The sequence below is a fragment of the Alligator mississippiensis genome, chromosome 7, assembly GCF_030867095.1.
Source record: "Alligator mississippiensis isolate rAllMis1 chromosome 7, rAllMis1, whole genome shotgun sequence".
NCBI lineage: Eukaryota > Metazoa > Chordata > Crocodylia > Alligatoridae > Alligator > Alligator mississippiensis.
This window is the reverse complement of record NC_081830.1, coordinates 84,830,017-84,850,792: the sequence shown is the minus strand read 5'-3', so window position 1 is coordinate 84,850,792 and position 20,776 is coordinate 84,830,017. Positions and strand designations below refer to the sequence as shown.

The 20,776-nt window shown below is 48.5% G+C and overlaps 1 protein-coding gene across 2 annotated transcripts; it reads left to right on the top strand.

The window, feature by feature from the left end:
- The first annotated feature begins 7,034 nt into the window (after positions 1-7,034).
- On the top strand, positions 7,035-20,545 carry COPS7B (COP9 signalosome subunit 7B). 2 transcript variants are annotated; one of them, XM_006264149.4, is made up of 7 exons: positions 7,035-7,142; positions 9,341-9,517; positions 11,528-11,603; positions 13,938-14,026; positions 14,590-14,792; positions 16,284-16,389; positions 19,132-20,545. In XM_006264149.4, the coding sequence occupies exons 2-7, from the start codon at positions 9,356-9,358 to the stop codon at positions 19,288-19,290; spliced, it is 795 nt and encodes a 264-aa protein (XP_006264211.2). In that variant the 5' UTR covers positions 7,035-7,142; positions 9,341-9,355; the 3' UTR covers positions 19,291-20,545. The 2 variants fall into 2 exon arrangements, with proteins under 2 accessions (XP_006264211.2, XP_019354855.1); XM_019499310.2 differs by lacking the exons at positions 7,035-7,142; positions 19,132-20,545 and adding an exon at positions 18,634-19,125.
- Positions 20,546-20,776: the final 231 nt, after the last annotated feature.

The window sequence follows — 20,776 nt, the reverse complement described above, 5'->3', positions numbered from 1 at the left end:
AGCCAGATGCAGAGTTGGTGGGTCTCCAAATCTGTGTAGTCAGGAGTAGGTTTCATGAGCCCTGGGAGAAGTGAGCATACCAGACTGCCCACAGGCAGTGAAAGTATCACGATGCCCCTGTCTAAATTCACATCTTGAATACTGCACCCAGGTCTGGTCCCCAGGCCTCAAAAAGATCTAGAAGTAGAGAAGGTGCAGGAAAGGGCAACAAGAATGAGCAGTGATATGGAGAGATTTCCATGTGAGGAGAAACTAAAGAGGCCAGGCCGATTCATTTTTAGAAAAGAGACGCTTAAATGGGGGCATGATATAGGTTTGCAAAATAGTGAATGGCAAAGAGAAAGTCAGTGGGGATTTATTATTTACTGTCTCTCAATTCAAGAACAAGGGGTCACAAAATGAAACTAGCAGGTAGTAAGTTTAAGACTAGCAAAAGGACATTCTTTTTCACATAGTGTGGCAGTGAAGCATGGCACTCGTTGCCACCAGATGTGGTGGGAGTGGACAGTTCATCCAGATTCACCAAGGGGTTGGACACGTGCCTGGAGGAAAGGGGCATCAGTCGCTATTGAGCAGGAGAGTGAGGGGCACGGCTTCTGAATGAGAACATCCTGGACCTTAAATGCTGGAGGCTGGACGGGAGAGAAGAACAGGGGAGAAAACCTTGGTTGTACCCAGGTCACTCTCCCTTTCAGCATTTGCCCTCTGCTGCTGTGCGACAGAGGAGACTGGGCAAGACGGACCAGGTCTGACCCTGGCAATGGCAATTCGTGTGTTCTTATGATGGAGATGCCCCCAGAGCCCATGTTCCCTTGTGTCTCAACTGCACCACTAGAAAGAAAGCAGAAGGCATGAAGAGCCAAGTGTCCAGTCTGGCTTACATGCTGAGACCAGGCCGTGGAAAAGGTGCAGGCCCCTGGAAAATTAAGGCAGCTTGACCTCTTTTTCCACTAATTCCAGAAAGCTCTCCCAAGGGCGTTTCAAAATCTCCTCCCATCAGTCACAGCTTTCGGAGGGGTGTGATGAGGCTGTGGGTTGGGTGCTCCAAGAGTAATGCAATTGCAGTGCTGTAATACAGTGCAAGTGTGCCTCGAGCACTGCCTCACTTACCAGCCATTTGGTCTTTGAGAGCAGACACAGCTGGGTCGGTGTCCATATCATACAGGTGAAACCTGGTTGTGGACCCAACTTGTCACGCTGCTCTTTCCCCTGCCGCATGGATACATTACACCCCTCTTGGGGGGGTCTCGTTATAACCCAGGTGGACCAAGCTTGCCTAAAAATGGATGTTTTAAACATTTGTGATCTGTTTATTTGGATTATGGAAGCAGCCCACTCTGTTCTGAGCATTTGCCAGGACACGGTTGTTTCCCACAAAATCTCTTACTCAAAGAAGTCCAAAAGTAGAGGCGATGGGTATGTTATACAAAAGCATCCTATTTCGGAGGATCCTCTCCCCAGCCCTTCCATACGGGCGATTTCTTGTAAGCCTTGCCACAATCATAAGTCTTGAGGAGGAACTGGACTAGCTCAAGAAATGAGTTCACTGTATTAAGGACAATGTGAAATGCGAGACAAGGCTGGCTGTGGGAGAAGGGCATGAGTGAGAAGTTGGAGCCGCTTCACGGCGGGGCTGAGATGGCCAGAGATGAGGACAGAGGAGCACGGAGAGGCAGAGCTGTGAAGACCCGTGATGACGAGGACCCGGACACAGTGGAAATAGGGACTGGTGGAGAGATTTGGAGAAGAGCGTGTCTTTCCATGGACTTCATGGGGCTTTGGATGAGGCCCTCGCAGTGCAGGTTTTGTCTCTCGCAGGCGGGTGCAATGGCTCTGTGCCCAACTCATTGGCAGAGATGCCCAACCGCCGTTAATGCTCTAGAAGGTTCAACCCTGGCCGCCGGGACGGCTCTGCCCAACTGCCGGGTTGGGATTGCTATGGGTTTGCCAACAGCCATCACTTTGCCAGGCAACGATGGGCAATAAGGTGAATTATCCGCAGACCAAACAGGATTCCAGCTGCAGCACCGGGAGGGGAAGCAATGATGTGAGTTAACGGAGAATGCCGACATTAACAGATAAACCGGGTTAAAAATCTTTCTGGATGCAGATGGTAGCATGGGTGGAGGCAAGAGGTTGCAAGAGCAGGGAAAAGACAGCTCGGCATTTTCGTGGTTTTCTCTTTTCCCTAAAAAAAAGAGACAAAAAAGGGGGAAAATCTGAGCTCAACTGCCCTGCTTTTCCACATCTGACTTCAGCCAGCCAAGGCAGGATACAGCTCTGTCAGAAGAGCTCTGCCCTGTCTTATAGAGACTGGAGGATCTTGGTGATTCCCCGTTCATGATCTGCCTACGGACTCCAGCTACTGCCCCACCATGTCTTCAAAAATGACCTGTGGGAAGCAGCTGGGAACTACAATTCCTCTTTACTTTTTCAGCCCTAGGTTTCAGATCTAACCACCCTTGAGGCAAAGCAGGCCAGACGTGCCTCTCCTGGCACAACTTTCAGGCCGTCTGAAGAGCACCCCTGAGAATGGGCTGTATCGCAGGACCGGTGTGTGCTGCAGTTAACAGACATTTCTGCCTTGCAGCAGAGCTGAGCCCTAAGCAAATTTTTGCTGAGGCTCAGAACAACTCGTTACAGCCCTGGCTGAGTTGCCCATCGGTGCACAAGCGCCAGGCTGCTGTATCCAGCCCTAATCTTGGGATCCAGCTTGCTCTGCAGCCCCTTAGCTCAGAGCAGTGTCCAGACCCTGTTTCAAAGCCTGGCTTCCCAAATTATTTGGTGTCCCTCCTCTGGATGTGAGACCCCAGACCGGATACTGAGCCCCCGGCCCTCTCCATAGGGTGGCCATCATAGAGGACATTCCAGATTTCTGCTACTCTTCCTCTGTCCTCTATTGATACAAAACCCAACGCCTTTATGTCCTCTATTTTATAGAGGAAAAGAGAGGATATAAAGGCATCCAGTTTTGTACCTACAGAGGACAACCGGACTGTCCTCTGTGATGGCCACCCTACCTCTCCAAGAGTTGAGGCACATGCTGCCCGGAGCTCCATCTTTGTGAGCATGCCAGTTTAGAGATTAACCCCTCAGGAAGCAGGGGACAACTGAAGCAGGGATTCCCACATGTTACAAAGGGGTTTCTAAAAGTCACACGCTTGATTCATAGAAAAGCACAAGTGAGTTAGAGGTCTGTAGATCTGTAACCAGCACTGCCCCTGCATCCCTGTCTGTCACCTCCCTGGCTCTGGGCGCCCTTGGGGGTTTGGCCAGTGTCCTTGGGGTCCCGGCTCCACACAGCCCTCCGCTCCAGATCTGTTTTGTCAATTGATTCTCCTTTGCTAGAGGGAGAGCTCATTTAAAAAACCCTTATCTGAGCCCTTGTTCTTCTTCAGTCTTTTGGTTGGGGTTTTCCATTCTCCCACGCTCAGCAGGGTTGCCAGCTGCCCTGCTGGAAACCTCCATTGGCTCGAACAGCCCACGCTGTCCCATTGCTGATGCCCCCCGTGGTCTCACATGAGTTTCTCAGACGTTGTCTGTCTTCTGCCACGCTCTGATCCACACTGAAAGCAGCATCCCTAAAACCATGTAGATTTGCCAAGTTTGCACAGACAGATTCTCCAGACCTTCACAGCCCAGTATTAGAGAACATGCCTGATGCATGGCTAAACATCTTTAAAATGGAACCCCTTGGTACAGTTCATTTTGCAGTGCAGAGATCCTAATCAAGTGCCACAGTTTCATGTCCACAAGGTTTCCCTTTGCGAGGATTCAAAATATTGCTTATTTCTAAACAATGATAGGTTCATTATAGACTCTTAGTTGATTACAGAGAGGCAGTTAGCTGTGTTAGTCTGAAGTTAATCAGAAGGCAGGGTAGATGAAGGTATTTGATGAAGTGAACTTGGGTTCAGGAAAGCTTGTGCACGCTCTCTCTCTCTCTAGACACTGAACTGGTTGTTGGTCTATAAAGTGCATTATCTACCCTGCCTTCCAGCTGACTTAACCCATTTCCTTGTTGTAACTGACTCCGCTTTCCCAGTGCTCCCATCAGCTCCCATCCCTATCCTGGATCCAGAGCATGGCATCAAACCCAGCTGTCTGCAGGCAGGGATAAAAGGCCCTACCAGCTACAATAAGGTTTTCTGGGTCAAGGGAGGTCAGCTGTCCAAAAGCATCCGCTTGAAGTTCAGCTGCTGTCTGCTGCTGGGAGATTTGTTCTCAGTCCTTAGCGTGGAACAGGGAACCCAAACAGGATGATATCACACATCATAATCTTTGTTATTACCAGTATCTCCACATCTCTGATGCCATCACTAAGCACGTGTCCACCTGTTCATCTGTTGTCTCCATCACTGCTGCCATCCCCCTTATAGCTTCACTGCCTCTCCCCAAAACACTGCTGCTAACATCAAACTCTGCTCGTCCTGCTTTGCCTACACCACCTCTCTCCTAGACTCCGGCCCCTGTCTTCCTGTCTCTTGCTATGTCAGATCCAAGATCCCTGGCCTCACATATGTGTCCCTACGTCACCCCTACTTCTTCCTGATTCATTTCTTTGCCCTCTGCTCCCATCCTTACACTCTTTGCAGCTGTCTCTTCCCTTCACCTCTTTTCCATGATTTGGCTTTGTCCTGGGAACACCTGCAAATTCACTATGTACCAGGTGGCCCCTCTCTCCTTCTCTGTAACATCCTTTTCTTCCAGACATCCTTTCTCCTCCACTCTGCCTTCCCTCACTTGCTCCCTGAACTAATGATCCTTGTCTTGTCTTAGCCTGAAAGACGTTTGCACCAGCTCACTTTTAAATGTACCAGTATTTCTACTGAGGTCCAGAGTCCCGTGGGAGCTACTAACACACTTAACTTTAAATCGATAGGTAGGTTTTTACAAAATCAGTCTGTGGCTTTGGGACACGGGTATGTTTTCTTTTGTGTAGGCAAAGTGCTGCATAAATGTACAATACTATTTATATATTATTATTGTTTTAAATAGTTTCACAGGGGAAAAATAGCATAAGGAAGAAGCTAAAGGCACAGTGCTTTAAGGTCCAAGGTGTAACAAAGGATTGTTCTCTTCAATTAAAGAGAAAATGAAAATGCAGCCTTAGGGATATATTTGGTAGCTATGTTGGTCTGAGACAAAAAGAAATGCAAAAATCTAGAACTCTTGGTTCAGACATGATGCTTTTTATTAGACCAACTGAGAAACTGCAAAAAAATTATCTTTTTCTGCAAACTTTTGGGCTCGCACGACCTTCGTCAGGCTCAGGGAACGTTAAAGATGGTAAAACATCCCCATAGGTAGGAAATAAACTTCATTTTTGCATATGAGGACTTTTTACCCTTTAAAAATGAAATTTATTTCCTACCCATGGGGACGTTTTACCATCTTTAACTTTCCCTGAGCCTGATGAAGGGCGTGAGAGCCCAAAAACTTGCAGAAAAGATTTTTTTTGCAATTTCTCAGTTGGTCTAATCAATGCAGCCTTAAGATGAAGAAAGTTTGATGTTTAATGCAAGTGAAGTAAAGAATTACTGTGACAAGAAGAATGACATTTAGAAACAAGTGGCCAAAGACATTAACATAATACAATGATGTGAGCCACAAAAGCACCAAAACAGACTGATGTGCAGAATTTCAATGGATACATTTGAATATTTGGAGACGTAATTTCTCCTACTTTTAAGAGTCCCGTACCAAATTTTGATTTGATAAGTGCTTTATTATTGTGCTATGCCTGGTGCTGCCGCCTGCTCAGCTCTGGCCTAGGTTGGAGATATGGTTAGGGGTTACAGAGTAACCTATTGGAGTGCCTTTCCTTTAGATAAGTGGCTTTCAACCTTATTTATTTGCAGACCCCTCAAATATTTCAAATGGAGGCATGGACCCCTTTTGAAATTTCGAATGGACGCCTTTGGATTGTGAGTGTGGGTCTCCACGTACTTTTGATTAATCACAGGCATCTTTTCCCTTAGACATAGTCTGTGGACCCCCAGGGATCTGTGGACCACATGTTGAAAACCACTGCTCTAGATTTAAAAAAGGCCATGAATTTACTCAGAGAATGCGCTTACTCAAACCCTGAGTGAACAAATGCTCAGTGACTGCAGCGATAGCTGGGGCTAAGCTCTGTGCTCATGAATGCTGGTTACCCTGTTTCTCAGAGCTCACTCGGTCTAACGGCAGCCTTGAAATGGAGAGGACAGGACTTCCTAGATCAAAAACGCTGCTTGGGAAGCCTTGAAACGGTGGGCTCCTAGGGTAAAAACAGAGGTTGGTTAACCCTGCTGCTTGTTCCAGCTTTCAACTCGCATCAAAACAAGCAGAGGGAGGGAGGGAGGGAGAGCTGTGTACACACGCGGCTGCAATGGCAACTCACTCCTCATGGGGTGGGGGTGTCTTGGATACTGGCACCGGTGTCACCTGGGTGTGAGCTGCTATTCGCCCCACCCAGGAACAGCGCACACCAGCTGCAGAGGCTTCCTCGGCCCCACCAAGGGTTTTCACACCCAAAAGCGTGCTAATTTTTTTTTGCCCAACTATTTAAGCTGGTCTAATAAAAGAGATCCGATTCACCCAAAGAACCTCGTCCGCCCGCGTCCTTAGACCAGCACGGCCGCAACCCGCGTGCGCCCGCCTGGCACGGCCAGGCCAGCCGCTGCGGCAGGGAGACCCGGGCTGGGTTCCCACCTTGCCTGCTGCTTCGGCCTGTACCCCGCGGTGCAAGACACATCCAAATGGCCAGGAGCCCATGAGGGGGGCCTGACCTCTGCCCTCAGACCATCCACGCTCACCCCCAACCCTACCCCTAACCTGGCCCCTGGCTGTCTCCACCGGATCAGCCCCCCCTGACCCCACCCCCAGCTTGACCTGTGACCTCTGCACCCCCCCCAACACACCCCTGCCCCCAGCCTGACCTGGGACTGCTGAGGCCCCGCCCCTACCCCATCCCCATGGCAACCGCCGCCCCCTGACCGGGGCGCCGCCGGCCAATCGCGCGCGGCCCCGCCCCCGGTCGGAACGCAGGGCGCGGGCGGCGGTTCCGGGGGACGCGCTGAGGGACGGACCGGGCCGCGCTCATGGCGGCCTGAGGCGGCGAGGGCGGCGGGGCGGAGGAGGAGGGCGCGGAGCAGCCGGTGAGCACGGGCGGGCCGGGAGCGGGGAGCCGCCCCCTCCCTTCCCTCGCGGGGACCGGCAGGTTTGCGGCGGGGCCTCGCGCGGGTCCCGCCAGGCAAGCCGCGGGCATCGCGGCCCGCCGTGCTGGCGCGGAGGGGGCGAGACGGGGGTCCCCTGCCCCCTCCCCCGCGGCGCGCGTGTAGACAGCCGCACGACGAATATAGCCGCCTTGTCTAGACTCCCGTCGCCGCACTGGTGCATTCACCCCGCAAATCGCCGTGGCTGCGTCGCCGGCCCTCGCGAGGCCTCCGGGGGGTCCTGGCGGCACGTTGTCCTGGAGCCTCGTCGGCTTCCTGACAGGGAGCGCGCGGCGCGCTTCAGCACCTCGGTGCTCAACCGTTTGGGATCTGAGGCGCCCTCAGGAAACACCTGCCCTGGATTGTCACTTGGTTTTTAACTAGGGGAAAGTAGCAGAGCCGCTCTTCCCTCGCAGAGCGCTGAGCGAGCCGCGGCCCACAGCGGGCCTGATTGTGGGAAATCGCTGGGTTTGTCCTGCTCCTGGCAGGGTGACGGTGCTCGAAGGGATCTCGAGGCACCGCAGATTTTCACAGCAGCCTGTTTGGAAATGGCCGGGAGCCCTGAAATCTGGACGACGTTTCCAGTCGTATGTAATCGCCCCTGCGCGCGAGCGCCGTTGCGTGTGAATGGGGGCAGTGGTGCCGATCTGCCCCTCAGAGGTGGTGGGAAGCTAGCTGCCGGTGTTAGCGTTGAGGCCGTTCTCTCGGTGCCGCTGCAGTCAGAAATCGGCACCCCGTTGTATGTCTGCACCCGTAACAAGAAGATGGTTCCTGAACAAAAGGACTTGCAAACTCAGGGAGCAGAAGCCCCTAGACGGAAAGTACGAAACCTGGTTTGAAAGAGAGAGGTAGTCAGTTGTGTTAGTGGGTAAAGAAGTGTTAAAGAAGAGGAAACTTTATATGAAGGCAGAAAGGAGTAAGAAGCAGCTGTCCTTTCGTTTCTCCAAAACGATTTGGCTCCCTCGGGACATGATGGCTTCAAAGTCTTAGGTTGCTGCTTAGACACGCCAATTCGCTGGTGTTGCTCGCGGGCCAGTGTGCAGAGGTGCTGCTGTGGTCCTGTTGTCATTGGCTCAGCTCGGGCTGCACACGCGTGTAGGATCTCTCAGGGCAATTTCGTTTCACCGTAGTTGAGAGGCAACGATGGGAACAAAACCGCCATCAGAAACGTCCTCTGTAAATATAGCGCTGATCGTTGTATCTAGTAGCGCGTCAGGACTGCGGTTAGGGAGCAGGCTAATTTTTTTGCAGTTTTCTCAGGGGGTGTTGCTTATCGGGTCAGTTTATTTTGCTGAGTCCATGTCCTGATAACGAGGCTTGTGGTTCAAAACCAAAGCTATTAATGCTCAGAGAGAAGCTTGTGCATTGGATGTATCAGGCCAGAGATGAAGATAAAGATACCAGATAACAGTACTTGAATTGGGCCTTTCTACTCAGGGAATTTTTATTACTTAAGCTTTGTAATTTAAAAAGCATCAATTAAACTCTCCTGTCAGCAAAACCGTATGGTAACTGGTCAATTTAGTGAGAGACCTCGTTCGTTTTCTCCTTTTCTGCTGGGAAAGCGGTTTGATTCTGTGCTCCTGCTTTGCTGATAACGGACAAGCACTTGGATACCATAATGAGCAATGCAGAAAATGCTCATGAGGATTTCTGTGTTGTCTATAAGGGGATAAGTTAGTTTCAAACAGAACTAACAGAAATTAGTTTCTGTTTGAAACTAACGTCATATAATGAGCTCTGTGGAGAAAGAAGTCTCAGCAATTTTTCCTGGACGGCACAAAACTCACTGCCATGGTTGTCACTGCTTTGCAGTCTCAGCAAAGTCTGGAGCAACCATGGAGTCTGGATTCCCTTTGCTCAGCTGGCAGGTGCATGTCCTTCTGAGCAAAGGTGAGAGTTACAGGACTGTGCGTGGGACGCTGTCAGCGCTATTGCCTGAGCTGTTCTGCTCTGTGAACAGATGGAGTTGTGGTCTCCCTGGCTTTCCATCCTGTGGTCTTCAGGAGTACTGAATTCCCATGGGACACCAGGCAAAACTGAGTCTAAAACCCCACCATCCCAGCCCTGGTTTCTGATCCGCAGTCAAACACCCAGCGATGGAGGAAGGATTAATTAACATGACTTCTTTGTTTTGGCAGATTAAAATACCTAGAATGGCAGGAGAACAGAAGCCGTCATGCAATCTCCTTGAGCAGTTTATTTTACTAGCCAAAGGTACCAGTGGCTCAGCCCTGACTACTCTGATAAGCCAAGTGCTAGAGGCTCCTGGTGTCTATGTCTTTGGAGAGCTGCTGGAGTTACCAAATGTACAAGAGGTAAGAGCTGACTTGGCTGGGATTGTTCTTTCCACACCTTGGGTTTAAGGAATCTCCTGAGAGTTTCTCCTCCCAGGGAAAGTCTGATATGGCTTGGCCCAGTCCCAGTACCTCCTTCATGCTGGAGTCCCATGCGTTTCTCCACCCTCCTGAGGACCTAGTGTACAAAAGATGATATCCATTTTATCTTTGTGTTAATTTTGATTTAAGTAACAGGGCTCCAGATGCACTAATATGATGGCTAATACAGTAAAATCCCAGCAGCCCTAAAATAATGGTTTTTAAACAGGAATTTGTCCAGTCACTGAGAAACAAAATCTCCTTTTGTTGTCCTGGAAAGCATCTGCCATTGTGTCCGAGAACTCTAGCAAACAGATGTCTTTTGTAGCAGGCTGGAATGAATAATCACCAAAATCGAATGGTTTCTGACCAATATGCAGAGCAAATGCTGGAGACTCAGCTCTTGGAGAGAAGGCACTGCCCGCAGCCCCCTCTTTTAAAATGAGGAGGATTTTGCTAGAACACTCCTGCAGCTGGGATAGTGTGGTGCACAGGAAGTTCAGCTTCCCACGTGGGCTTGCGTGTGTGACCATTCTTATAACTGTTGCTCCAAGTCAGGCGACTTGCAGTAACAATTGTAAGTCCAGTCTAAGGTTAGTTAACCAGTGCAGTGCTCTTGAGGAAAGGGAATGTATCTCTGCAATGTCACCATCAAATCTGTATAGAGGGCAGAGTATTATGTGGTCCATAGTTTGATCAGGGTTGCCACAGTCACCTTTTGCAGAACTCCTAATACTCCATTTGTACATCATGTGACTGCAGTGGCTGGGCCCAGTTCGGATCCAGTTTAGAGCCTTTTATGTTTTTCACAGAAAGTCAAAACCAGGAGGCTTTATTGTTGGGTTGGAAATTAGATGTTTATTCCAAATGGTGGTTTTGTTCCACGCTTTTCTCCAAGCTGCTGCACTGTCATGTCCTACAAGGGCTTGCATTAGTGTCTACAAAGGTTTCCGGGAGACCAAGCAGTGAGCTGGGAGGTTCTTTAAATCTCTATGAATGGGGAGGTCTGGGTTGTCATTCATGTGGATGATCTCTGTCTGTAGCTTCCTCACAGTGAATGTCTGGAGGATCACTATTGGCCAGCACCGGTAGCCATTGAATTGGTGTAGATTTCAGGGTTCTAGTGATAAATTCTCCAATGCGTGATTACTGGACATCCAGTTAAATTCTGCAATGTATGTGTGATCACACACAATGTGTGTGTGTGACAAGACATGCCTCAACTGCTCTTAGCATTGAGCTGGATGTTTGCTGTTCCCCACCTTTTTTCATATCAACCCCTGGAAAATACCAACCCAGTTTGGTGCTGCAGCTGTTACCACAGTGCAGTGCTCATTTGTGACAGAAGAGTCTGTGTCTACCCGTATACTACATGCATCTTTCTCCCAAAAACAGCCCTCCAGAATTGGGGTGTGCAGCTTCAGCAGGGAAGCTGATTTTCTTTACTTAGAAGGGTTGCATGGTAGGTGATAAAATACAGAAGCACACATCTAACCCACTTCCCTTTGGGGTTGTTTGAGACTCTGCAGGTAAGCTGTCTGAGCTTCCAAGTTGCCAGCACTGTATGCTTAGCTAGCCAGCACTGTAATCTCCTCATCTGTCATGTGATAAAAACAGCAGGCCCTATGGGATTAAAGCTAAATTAAAGGGGATGCTTTCTTAAGAGATTGCATAAAGCAGCTGGCTGTAAACTCAAGTTCTAGTTCATGGAAATGGCTATATCATCCTGACTTTAAAATACTGAAATGTAGTACTAATTACAGGTCCTTTACAAGAAAAAAGGGAGGGGGGGGTGGATCCCACTGTTTGACAGCTGAAAATAGTCTTTCTTTAACCTAAAAAATCCCATATTGTTTGTGCAATAAAACACATTGTAGAGAAACTGCATGCCAATATCATGCTGGCCTTTATTGTCTGAGATAAGATCTCTCTTGTTTTCTTCCTGTTTAGCTTGCTGAAGGACCTAATGCTGCTTATTTCCAGTTGCTGAATCTTTTTGCCTATGGAACATACCCAGATTATGTAGGTAAGAGATTGCTGTGATCATGCGGTGTTTGCTAATTGCAAGGATTACATTGGCTGAGTTGAGGGTAAGATACGTTTCAGAACCAGCCTGTGCAGCTCTTTGCTTTCCTAGGCAGTTTACTAGTACAAGTGTTTGTCCTTTTTGTGAATGTGACAAAATTAAAAAAAAAAAAAATTCTAAAAGGAAAACTTGGACCATAGGAGTCTTTCTGGATACAGCTCTCTGGATGAGCTTCTTTTTCCAGAAAATGGAAGAAAAGCAATGGCTAAACTGTTGTGTCCCATTGCTCAGGATTAGAATGGGCATTTTACTAAGATGGCTTGGACCAAGTCACTGTGAATTGAAGTGACTTGCAGTGGTATTTACTGTTGTATCCTCATGTTCAAAAGACCCTTATTCTGCAGAGAGCAATCTCCGGCAGCCGTTTTGAAATTAGACTGCTGCACATTAGATGAGTTACAATATGAAAACTTCTCCATATCTTCCGTAAATTTGTCTTTCTTTTCAGGGGACTATAACCTGTTCTTTAAAATCCATTCCTGACTAAATCTTGGTAAACAAGGCTTCTCCAAGTGTTGCATTTTCTGCTTCACACTTTAGGTGTGACCCTCAAAAATGCACATGCAATTGCGTGCTGAGTTCGTTTGCACAAATACAGCATTTACGCTCCTCAGCTGCTGTGATAATTATGCATACAAATTAGACCCACAATTATATGTGCATTTCACACACAATTGCACATGCCTGCCTCTCAAAATCTATCCCTAATGATATTTTGAATTAAAAGATCTATCTATAAAAGGGGTTTTCAGAAATGTAATTATCAATGTCATGCTTTGGATTGAAATGCTGTTTTACACTTGTATGTCTTTAAATCTTTAATTGTTGATATTTGACAGAAGCCAAGCCTATGCTCTGCTTCAGGAATATTTGGAATATTGAGAAACTAGCTACAAAAGGCAGAGTCTCAGACAGGAACAGCTTTTCTTTCAATCAGTCTTAAAAATTGAGTACCACTATTACCCTGCCTTGGGACCATTGGCTGTACTCAAGAACAGTTTCATTTTGCTTCTGGGGTTTGGGGATTTCATGTGCTAAAGAAAGTAAAAATGTATCATCCAGGACTGTGCCTAGGGAGCAACCACTTGCATAGGACTTCAGAGCCAGCCCATCTGAACAGTGATACATTTTGGTGTGAAGGTGCGTATCAGGCTTGCTGTGCACCTTGTGTTTATACTTTCTGGTCCAGCTTGTGAGTAGCAGCCTGAAGGCAGAATATGAGAGCACTCCACAAATCATTCTCTTGGACTTTATATTGACACCCATTCCCTTTGTTGTCTGAGCACTGTGAATTGAAAGTGTGGAGCAGGAAACATAAAGGGGGGTGAAAAATTTGGTAGATGTGGAGCAGCGCAAGCTTCATACGTCTTTAGACTACAAAAAAAGATTCATGACCAATTAGAGAGCCTGCCTGCTGTATACAGTTGTTAGATCCCAGGGCACGACCTTGCAAGAGCAGAGAGAACCTTGACTTTAACTTCTTCTCCCCTTAGGAAGAGGGCTGTCCCCTGGCTGCCACCCTTTGCAGTATAGCACCAGTGAAATATAGAGCTTGGGTCATGTTCTAAATGTTTGGGCTGACCCTTGCTATCAAAACAGACGTGCACAGGAAAGAGTAATCTTGCTCCCGGCCAAAAACATAAATGTATGGGGTAGGGACAGAGGAAGCCAAAATGGAAAGTGTTGAATGAGGTGGGATGGCTAAGATAACACTTATGTTCCTGAAATGCTGACTTACATTAGCAAGGAGATTCCAAAGAATCCCTTTGTTTTGGAAATGGCCAGTCTCTTCCAGCGGTGACAGGAAGGCCATATAAGCATCTCCCGGAATAACTTCTTGATGCTTTTCAGAAAAATAATTACCAAATTTTATTTTGCAGTTGGAGCCACAAGAGTGCAAGTTTGTATTTACATGGGTTCATTAGAAGCACAGAGATGGTTTATGTGCTGGAAATAAAATATCGCCGGTCTATTTTGGCAGGGCCTCATTTGTGTACGTGCGATTTACAGTCTAATTCCACACTCTGAGGTGCCGAAGAACAGATAACAATGAAACCGCCAGCTTCCTTTTGAGTTCCCTCTGCCTCTCCTTGGGTGTGGCCAATCTGTTATTGATGGCAGATTTTTCTTCTCACGAGCACAGGCAGTAGCCAGAGGAGTTCAGTGTTTCAGACTCGCTTGGTCCAGCTGGTTTGAGGTTTTTGTAACCTGAAGAATTGTTTACTTCTAGAAGGAAAACCCGTAACTTCAGCACTCTCTTTTTTACATTAACAGCGAACAAAGATAACTTGCCTGAGCTAACAGGGGCCCAGAAGAACAAGCTGAAGCACTTGACTATTGTAAGCTTGGCTGCCAGGATGAAGGTAGAGTACAGGCATCTTAGCTAGGGAATACCAGGCCTTTTTTTTTTTTTTTTTTTTTTTAAGTGGTATACTTGGGTTTGTGTTTGGCTGTATGCACACACTGGGGAACATGTAACAGGGAAGCTACTTGGCAGTGTACATGGCTCCTGCGTAGCTTTTGGGGAATCAGTAACTTAACGGACTTCCAGGAGTGAGATGCTGGGGTTTCTTAACAGCCTGGTAAAAAGAATGTTTTCGGGAGGGGTACAGAGGCCAACAAGTCCTAGGCTCTGGTAATTATTCTGTCTGTTCTTGCGAGGCTACTTCCACTTTTCCACCATACTGCAACCCACTGTTCCTCCAGAATTCAATGAATAAATGCTACAAGCATGTCTTGTCCATGACCTAGTCTGATTCCAACTGCTGCCTTTGCCCCTCTTGTTTGCCATTATTCGTGTAGGATGGAGTATGGGGTACAGTTAATGGTTAATTGCAAGCTCTTTTTTAATCCTACTTCCAGTCTAGGTTTAATTCCCCTTCTGGGTAGGTGAATGACAGCTTCTTTTTGGACTCCGTTTGTCTAGTGCATTCCTTATTCAGTGTTGCTGAAAGACCTGGACATGAGGAATTTGAGGGAGTTGGAGGACCTGATCATCGAAGCTGTCTATACAGATATCATCCAGGGGAAGCTGGATCAGCGCAACCAGGTGCTGGAGGTGGATTTTTGCATTGGCAGAGACATTCAGAAGAAGGACATCAGTAACATTATGAAAACACTCCAAGAATGGTGAGCTGGCACACTGCTTGGCCTTCTCTGCCTTGCTTTCTGTATATGTCTGAAAGGGAAAAAGCTCATTCTGACTTTTTCTGATTCAGGCGTGAGCTGGGCTTCAATATTCTATTCTTTAGCATTTGTACTGGCAGCAGTTGTCTGGGAAAGGGGCTGTTCTTGCTCCCCAGCAAATCCTACCACGCTGTATCCCAGAGTCCCAGTCATTTAAACTTAAGGAGGTTGTGAATGCAAAGTGGTTGAATCACCTTTGTAGGCCTCCCTTCCTTGTTGCAGATGGTCTCTGCCTTATTCTAATTTGCTGGAAAGCTGCCCCCACCAATCTTTCTTATGGGATTCGCTCCCACAGATTCCCTGTGGAGTGGCAATACTTGCCTAGCTTATTTGTTGATGGGGGCCTTAGGCATACAACTAACATTAATTTGCTATGAAAGCATGATTTCATAGACATTAGGGCTAGAAGGGACCTTATGAGATCATTGGGTCCAGCCCCCTGCCCGAGGGGCAGGAAGTCAGCTGGGGTCAGATCACCCCAGCAAGATAAGCATCCAAGCATTTCTAACCCAGAGTTGCTGGGTCTTTTAGTCTTTCCCTTTTCCTCCTTGCCTCTGCCTCCCTGACTGCCGTGAGAGGATCCTTCCAGGATCCTGCTGCATTGTCTGGTGCGTAACTATGAATCTATTTCAAATGCCCTTTCTGTTCTTTCCCACTGTGAATAGCAGTTGAAGAGTGTTCATGTCGCACCATTTGGTAACTTCTTAGAGGGTCTCTGTCAGACCGACCTTAATTTTTGTTAATGTTCTAAGTTTGTTAAAGTTTATTGCATCTCTTTGTACATAATAAACCCTGACCTTTTAAAAAGGTTTTAAAGACTTTTACTGCTCTGTTGGGGAGGTCTGATGAGAGCAGTTCCAGCAAGCATTTGCAGACCCATCTTCTCTGTTCCCACAGCTGCCTTCTGCCTCTCTGGCTTCAGTTTTGGCTTTGCCTCTGTCACTGCAGAGCCCAAGGAAGTGTGTTTCTATGGGCATCTCCTAGAGCAGGGGTGTCCAACCTTTTGAATGTGGGGCCAGATCATGAACTTTTTATCACCTAGTGGGCCAGCGAGCCATATTCAGAGACCTCACAGGAAGCAGTATCGCATCACCCCCCCCCCCCAACGAAAGTACGGTGTTTACTTTCATTTCCCGTCACAACACCTCGGGTCTCAGAAAACAGCTTGGAGGACCGCATGGCAGCCTGTGGGCCGTATGTTGGACAAGCCTGTCCTAGAGCCACCAACCAAGCAATGGAGCAGAGTAGATGCAGAGAGCTGCCAAACCCACAAAGTAATCAGTGGAGCAAAGTGCTGGCTTTTCCCTCCTGTAGTCGTCTCAGCTGCTCACGTTCTTATGTCCTCCAGTGCTTTCAGGCAAATGTTACTCTTCACATTGATGAGGTCTTATGCATTATGCACCATTGACCAGCCCTTGTGTATCCAATTTTCAGGTGTGATGGGTGTGAGGCCGTTCTCTTAGGAATCGAACAGCAGGTGCTTAGAGCGAACCAGTACAAAGAAAACCACCACCGGACGCAGCAGCAGGTGGAGACAGAGGTAGGTACGGAGTCATCCTGCCTTGGCCTGGTGTTTGTAGGTAGTGGTTTGGGGAAATGTTACTGCCAGTTAAAGTGAGGAGCTAAGGGTCTGGCGAAAGTGTGAATGTAGGCTGGTGTTTCATAACCTTACATGCCCAGCAATGTCATCACGCTTTGCTCCTTACCCTGCAGCACTCCCAGCTATCGGGTACAGGTTTTCTGTTGAGTGGAAACCAGCAATCCTGACAAACACATTATTTTGATAGAGAAGTCCTCTAGGAAGATCCCTTGTGTCCAGTACCTTACAAACTTTGCTGAAAGCCTGAGCCAGACTTGACTGACTAGCCTCTGACAGGGTTTCTGAGCCTTCCTTAATAAATATGAGCCAGGCAGGAAACGCTTTGGGAGTTCCCTTGGTTGGTTTGTTAGGAACCCCATTTTTTTAGCACACAACAGCGATGGAAGTGCAATGCCTGTGAAATGACAGGTTTCCCTGAATAACAAATCAATGAATGAACAGATTGAACCTAGTGAACTCCACATATTTTAAACATGAGAATGCTGTTAAAGATTTCTCTGCATCAGCCTTCTGAATTTATCAGTGGTATGATGTAGGATACAGGGAGACAGGGCTGAATCCTAGAGGGTCACAACCTGAGGGATCAAGAACAGGCAAGGTCAGGGAAGCAAGGGTCCCAATTAGGGCCAGGAGATCAGGAGCAGGTGGGTCAGAATGTCTGTAAGAGACTGGGATCTGGGTGATCACCAAGCTAAACCATGAACCAGGAGTCTGGTGTCTGAAGACAAAGGCCTGGACTGGAGTCTGGAGCACAGGAAGCAAGGTGCTGGCAAGGCTGTCTGGAACAAGGAGTCAGCAGACAAGGATCAGAAAGGAATGGGCAGAAACCAGAAGCAACGATGAAGTTGGGAAGCAGGAACCAGGGAACAAGAAACTAGGAACAAACAGGCAGGATCTAGGGATTGGGAAACTAGGAATCAAGGGGTAGGAAACTAAGAGCATAGAACCAGCAGCCCAGGGACTAGACAGGAAGGCTCTGTCCTGTTGAGTAGCCACCTGGACACTGACACTGCAAGAGCTGCTTTGAAGAGGCAACTGCCCACGCAGGCAGCTGGGGGTAGTTAGACTGCTGGCAGCCAGGCCCTCTCAGGTAACCAGGACTGCTGGGGGCTCTTCAGTCTGCCTGCTGCCCTGGCTTCTGACAGAATCCTACCTTGGGTTGGAAAGGAACTTTGGAGTCTGTCCTTAAAGACCCTTCTTTAGAAGTTGCATAAAATGTGCTCTTAGCAGCTTCCCTCAGTGAAGGAGACTTGTCCACATTAACCCTACAGATAGATGGCTGCCCATGACCCCCACGGGTCACATTTTCATGAGTGGGCAATGATTTTTGGCACCTGATTTGAAGGCTTTACCTGGGGCTGATATTTGTTTGGTGAGTGTTCAACGGGACCTGAAAGCCTAGGTCCTTCCAAGTGTGGAGATGACAGAACCTCTGCCCTGTCTCTGAGAAGGAGAAAAGCCGGTTTCTCCTGAGCAGCTGTAATTTTGCAGCCAGTCGGCAGAGGGCAGCAGAAGCCCATGAGTGCAGCCTGGGGGAGTCATGGTTGCTTGCTAGAACAGAGCTTGGCTAATTCAGCTGTAAAAGTGAGAATGGTCCTCCTGAGACTCCAGCTCAAGATTTATTTCTTGCAGCCTGTTGCATCCCTGTAGGGTCCCATTCACTTTCTGAAGTGGTTTCTGTTCAGCGATGGGGTTGGGTCCCACAACGCGTTTGGTTTGGTTTGGATAGGACTGATCCTGCCTAAAGCTCGGGCTGCAGTAGATGACCTCTGGAGGTCCCTTCCACCCCCACTTCTCTCTAAGGCATTTCAGCACTGGCCTGTGCAGTCCTGACCCCTGGTTTTCCCTTGAGCTGCTCTTTACCAAATTGCTCCTCATAGTTTCCGTGGCAGTGCCCTCAGGCCCCATATTTGCAGATGGAGTGCAGTGCTGCTGGCCGTGCCATGCTTTCGCTGCTTATTTCCCATCCAGCCCTGGATTGGCAGGCTGCTCCAAGTGCTGATTTCCTTTGCTACCAGTTTTGAGAGCTGGGTTTACCCCCTCTATTGCAGATGCCCCCTCTTCTTCTACAGTCACCTCAGGCTTGCCAGGTGATGTGACAATTGCCTTGTACAGCCAGATAGGTTACTGGACTAGATCCACCATTGATGTGATGCAGCATGGCACTGCTTCTGTTCTTAACAGGTGCCTATCTCCAGCAGTAGCTGAAACGGATGCTAGAGGGACAGCATTGAACTCGATATCACTAGAATGATCTATCCGCTATTCAGCATCCACCATTATCGGTTCAGAGACACCAGAGAAAACATCTCCAACTGTTTTGTTCAGTAGCCATTGATAGAACTATCACCCATGAATTTATCCACTCGCTTTATTTATCCACCTGTTGATGCTCATTAGGTTACTCTCGGTGTCTAGTCTGAGGGACCAGCCACCCTCAGTTGCCTCCAAACCAAGTCCACCATGGGGCATTGGCAGTTACGGTTCCAGGCAGGACATCTGCCCCTCAGTCGTGCTGTCGGATAAAACTCAAGAGCAATTAGTGTGTTCACACCTGAGCTTTGTATCTGATGAGCTCCTCCTGGGCCTCTGCAGGCGTTTCCAGTCTCTGCTCACAGAAGGGGCTTCCCCTCTTGCAGACGGTGGAAAAGGCAAGTGCTGATTCTGTCTCTTCTCGCCCAGGTCACAAACATAAAGAAAACGTTAAAAGCCACAGCCTCGTCATCGGCTCAGGAGATGGAACAGCAGCTGGTGGAGCGCGAGTGTCCCCCGCATGCGGAACAAAGGCAGCCCACAAAGAAGATGTCCAAAGTCAAAGGGCTGGTCTCCAGCCGTCACTAGAACACACCGTGGAGGTGTCTTTCGGCCCAAAGGAGCAAAAAAAGGCCCCGCGTCTCCTGTTCAGTGGGTTCTGGGCCAGTCTTCGCCAGGCTGGCTAATAAAAGCCCTGTTTGAATCCAGCCCCAAACTGGCAGTGCCTGACAAAGCTACACTGTGCAAACTCCATTCGCGTCCAATCTGTTACTTGTTCTAGGCCTTTTGAGAGGGACTTTTGGACAGAGGTGATTAACAGAAAGGAGCAAAAAAACATCAATCAAGTAAAAAAACAAAGCCTGTGATGCAAAATAAAATGGCATCTGTGGAAAGTTTTCTCCCTCTCAGCCTCTTCAGAGGAGGTTGCCATGGTAATTCAGACCTGAAGCTAAGATAACCTCAGCTGGGGCAAATGTGAATACCAGGTAACAGACTTGGATGCAGAAGCTGGGCTGAGAGAGAGGACACTATCCACACAGATTACTGCCTCCCCCCACCCCAAAGGGAGTCTGAGAACGTGACTATGTCAGGAACTGCTTTCCATTGAAATCTCCAGCCCCTCCCTCCCCCCTGCCCTCTCAAACCAGGGTGACTTCACACTACCTCGCTCTGTGATGGTGAGACCCAGTGCTGGGCTATGTTTACTTAACCTCCCGTTTACTGCCCTTACCAAGCCTGTTAAGCTGCCGTTGGTTTAAAAGCACTAGGCCGCAACGTTGGAGCACCCATCCAGCAGGAGGGAGCAAGCTACTCTCACTTGAGCCTTCTGTGTTCCCGTAATTCGGGACCTCTTGGAAATCATGTTCTTTCTCAGTGTCTGCTGCGTCCTCCCAGGGCTGCTGGCGATCGGTTCCCCTGCTGAGATCTTTCAAGTGCAAGGTGCTCGATCTTCCTTGGAGCTGACGGTTTGTTCCAACAGTGACCTGTGTAGAAGAGACCCCTGGCTTGGTGACAGGCTGGTGACCCAGGACCCGCTGACAGGGGTGGCGATGGCGCCCCTTTGCTGCCGCGATGGACTTTACCAGCCTTTCTGAATTTGAACACTTTCAGGTTGTATTTTACTTTTTTTTTTTTTTTTCTTTTTGTACGTTGTTGTGACTCTAAAGCATTTCCGCCTTCGTTCTGTGTTTGATATTTGTTACAGACTAACTGCAGGTGACTTGCACCTAGTTTGGCGAGGGGCATGGGGATTTTGTTTTTTAAGGGGCGGGTGGGGTCAACATGGAAACTGCCATTCACACGAACAAGCACATTTTAGAGAAAATTAAAAATGCTGGTTTCACGCAAGGCTCCAGACTCTTGGCTTTGGTAGCAGCCGGGGGCTCTCGGGCACACACTGGTTAGACTCTTGGGGCAGGTCCATGGCTCTCATGATCTGGGCCTTCTCTCTGTTCTTGACTTCCCAACACACCTGAGAGACAGCTTATGCCTCTTTTACAAGCCGGGGACTGAGGCAGGAAGAGAGAAATGCCTTGCCCAGGGTTGTGTAGGGAGAGGCAGGAGCTGAGTCCTG

Bases quoted from the DNA above. Each gene is read 5' to 3' on its own strand.
- COPS7B (XM_006264149.4), top strand. From the start codon at position 9,356: ATGGCAGGAGAACAGAAGCCGTCATGCAATCTCCTTGAGCAGTTTATT. The intron at 9,518-11,527 runs GTAAGAGCTGAC...CTTCCTGTTTAG, and splicing joins AGTTACCAAATGTACAAGAG to CTTGCTGAAGGACCTAATGC. The intron at 11,604-13,937 runs GTAAGAGATTGC...TTACATTAACAG, and splicing joins AACATACCCAGATTATGTAG to CGAACAAAGATAACTTGCCT.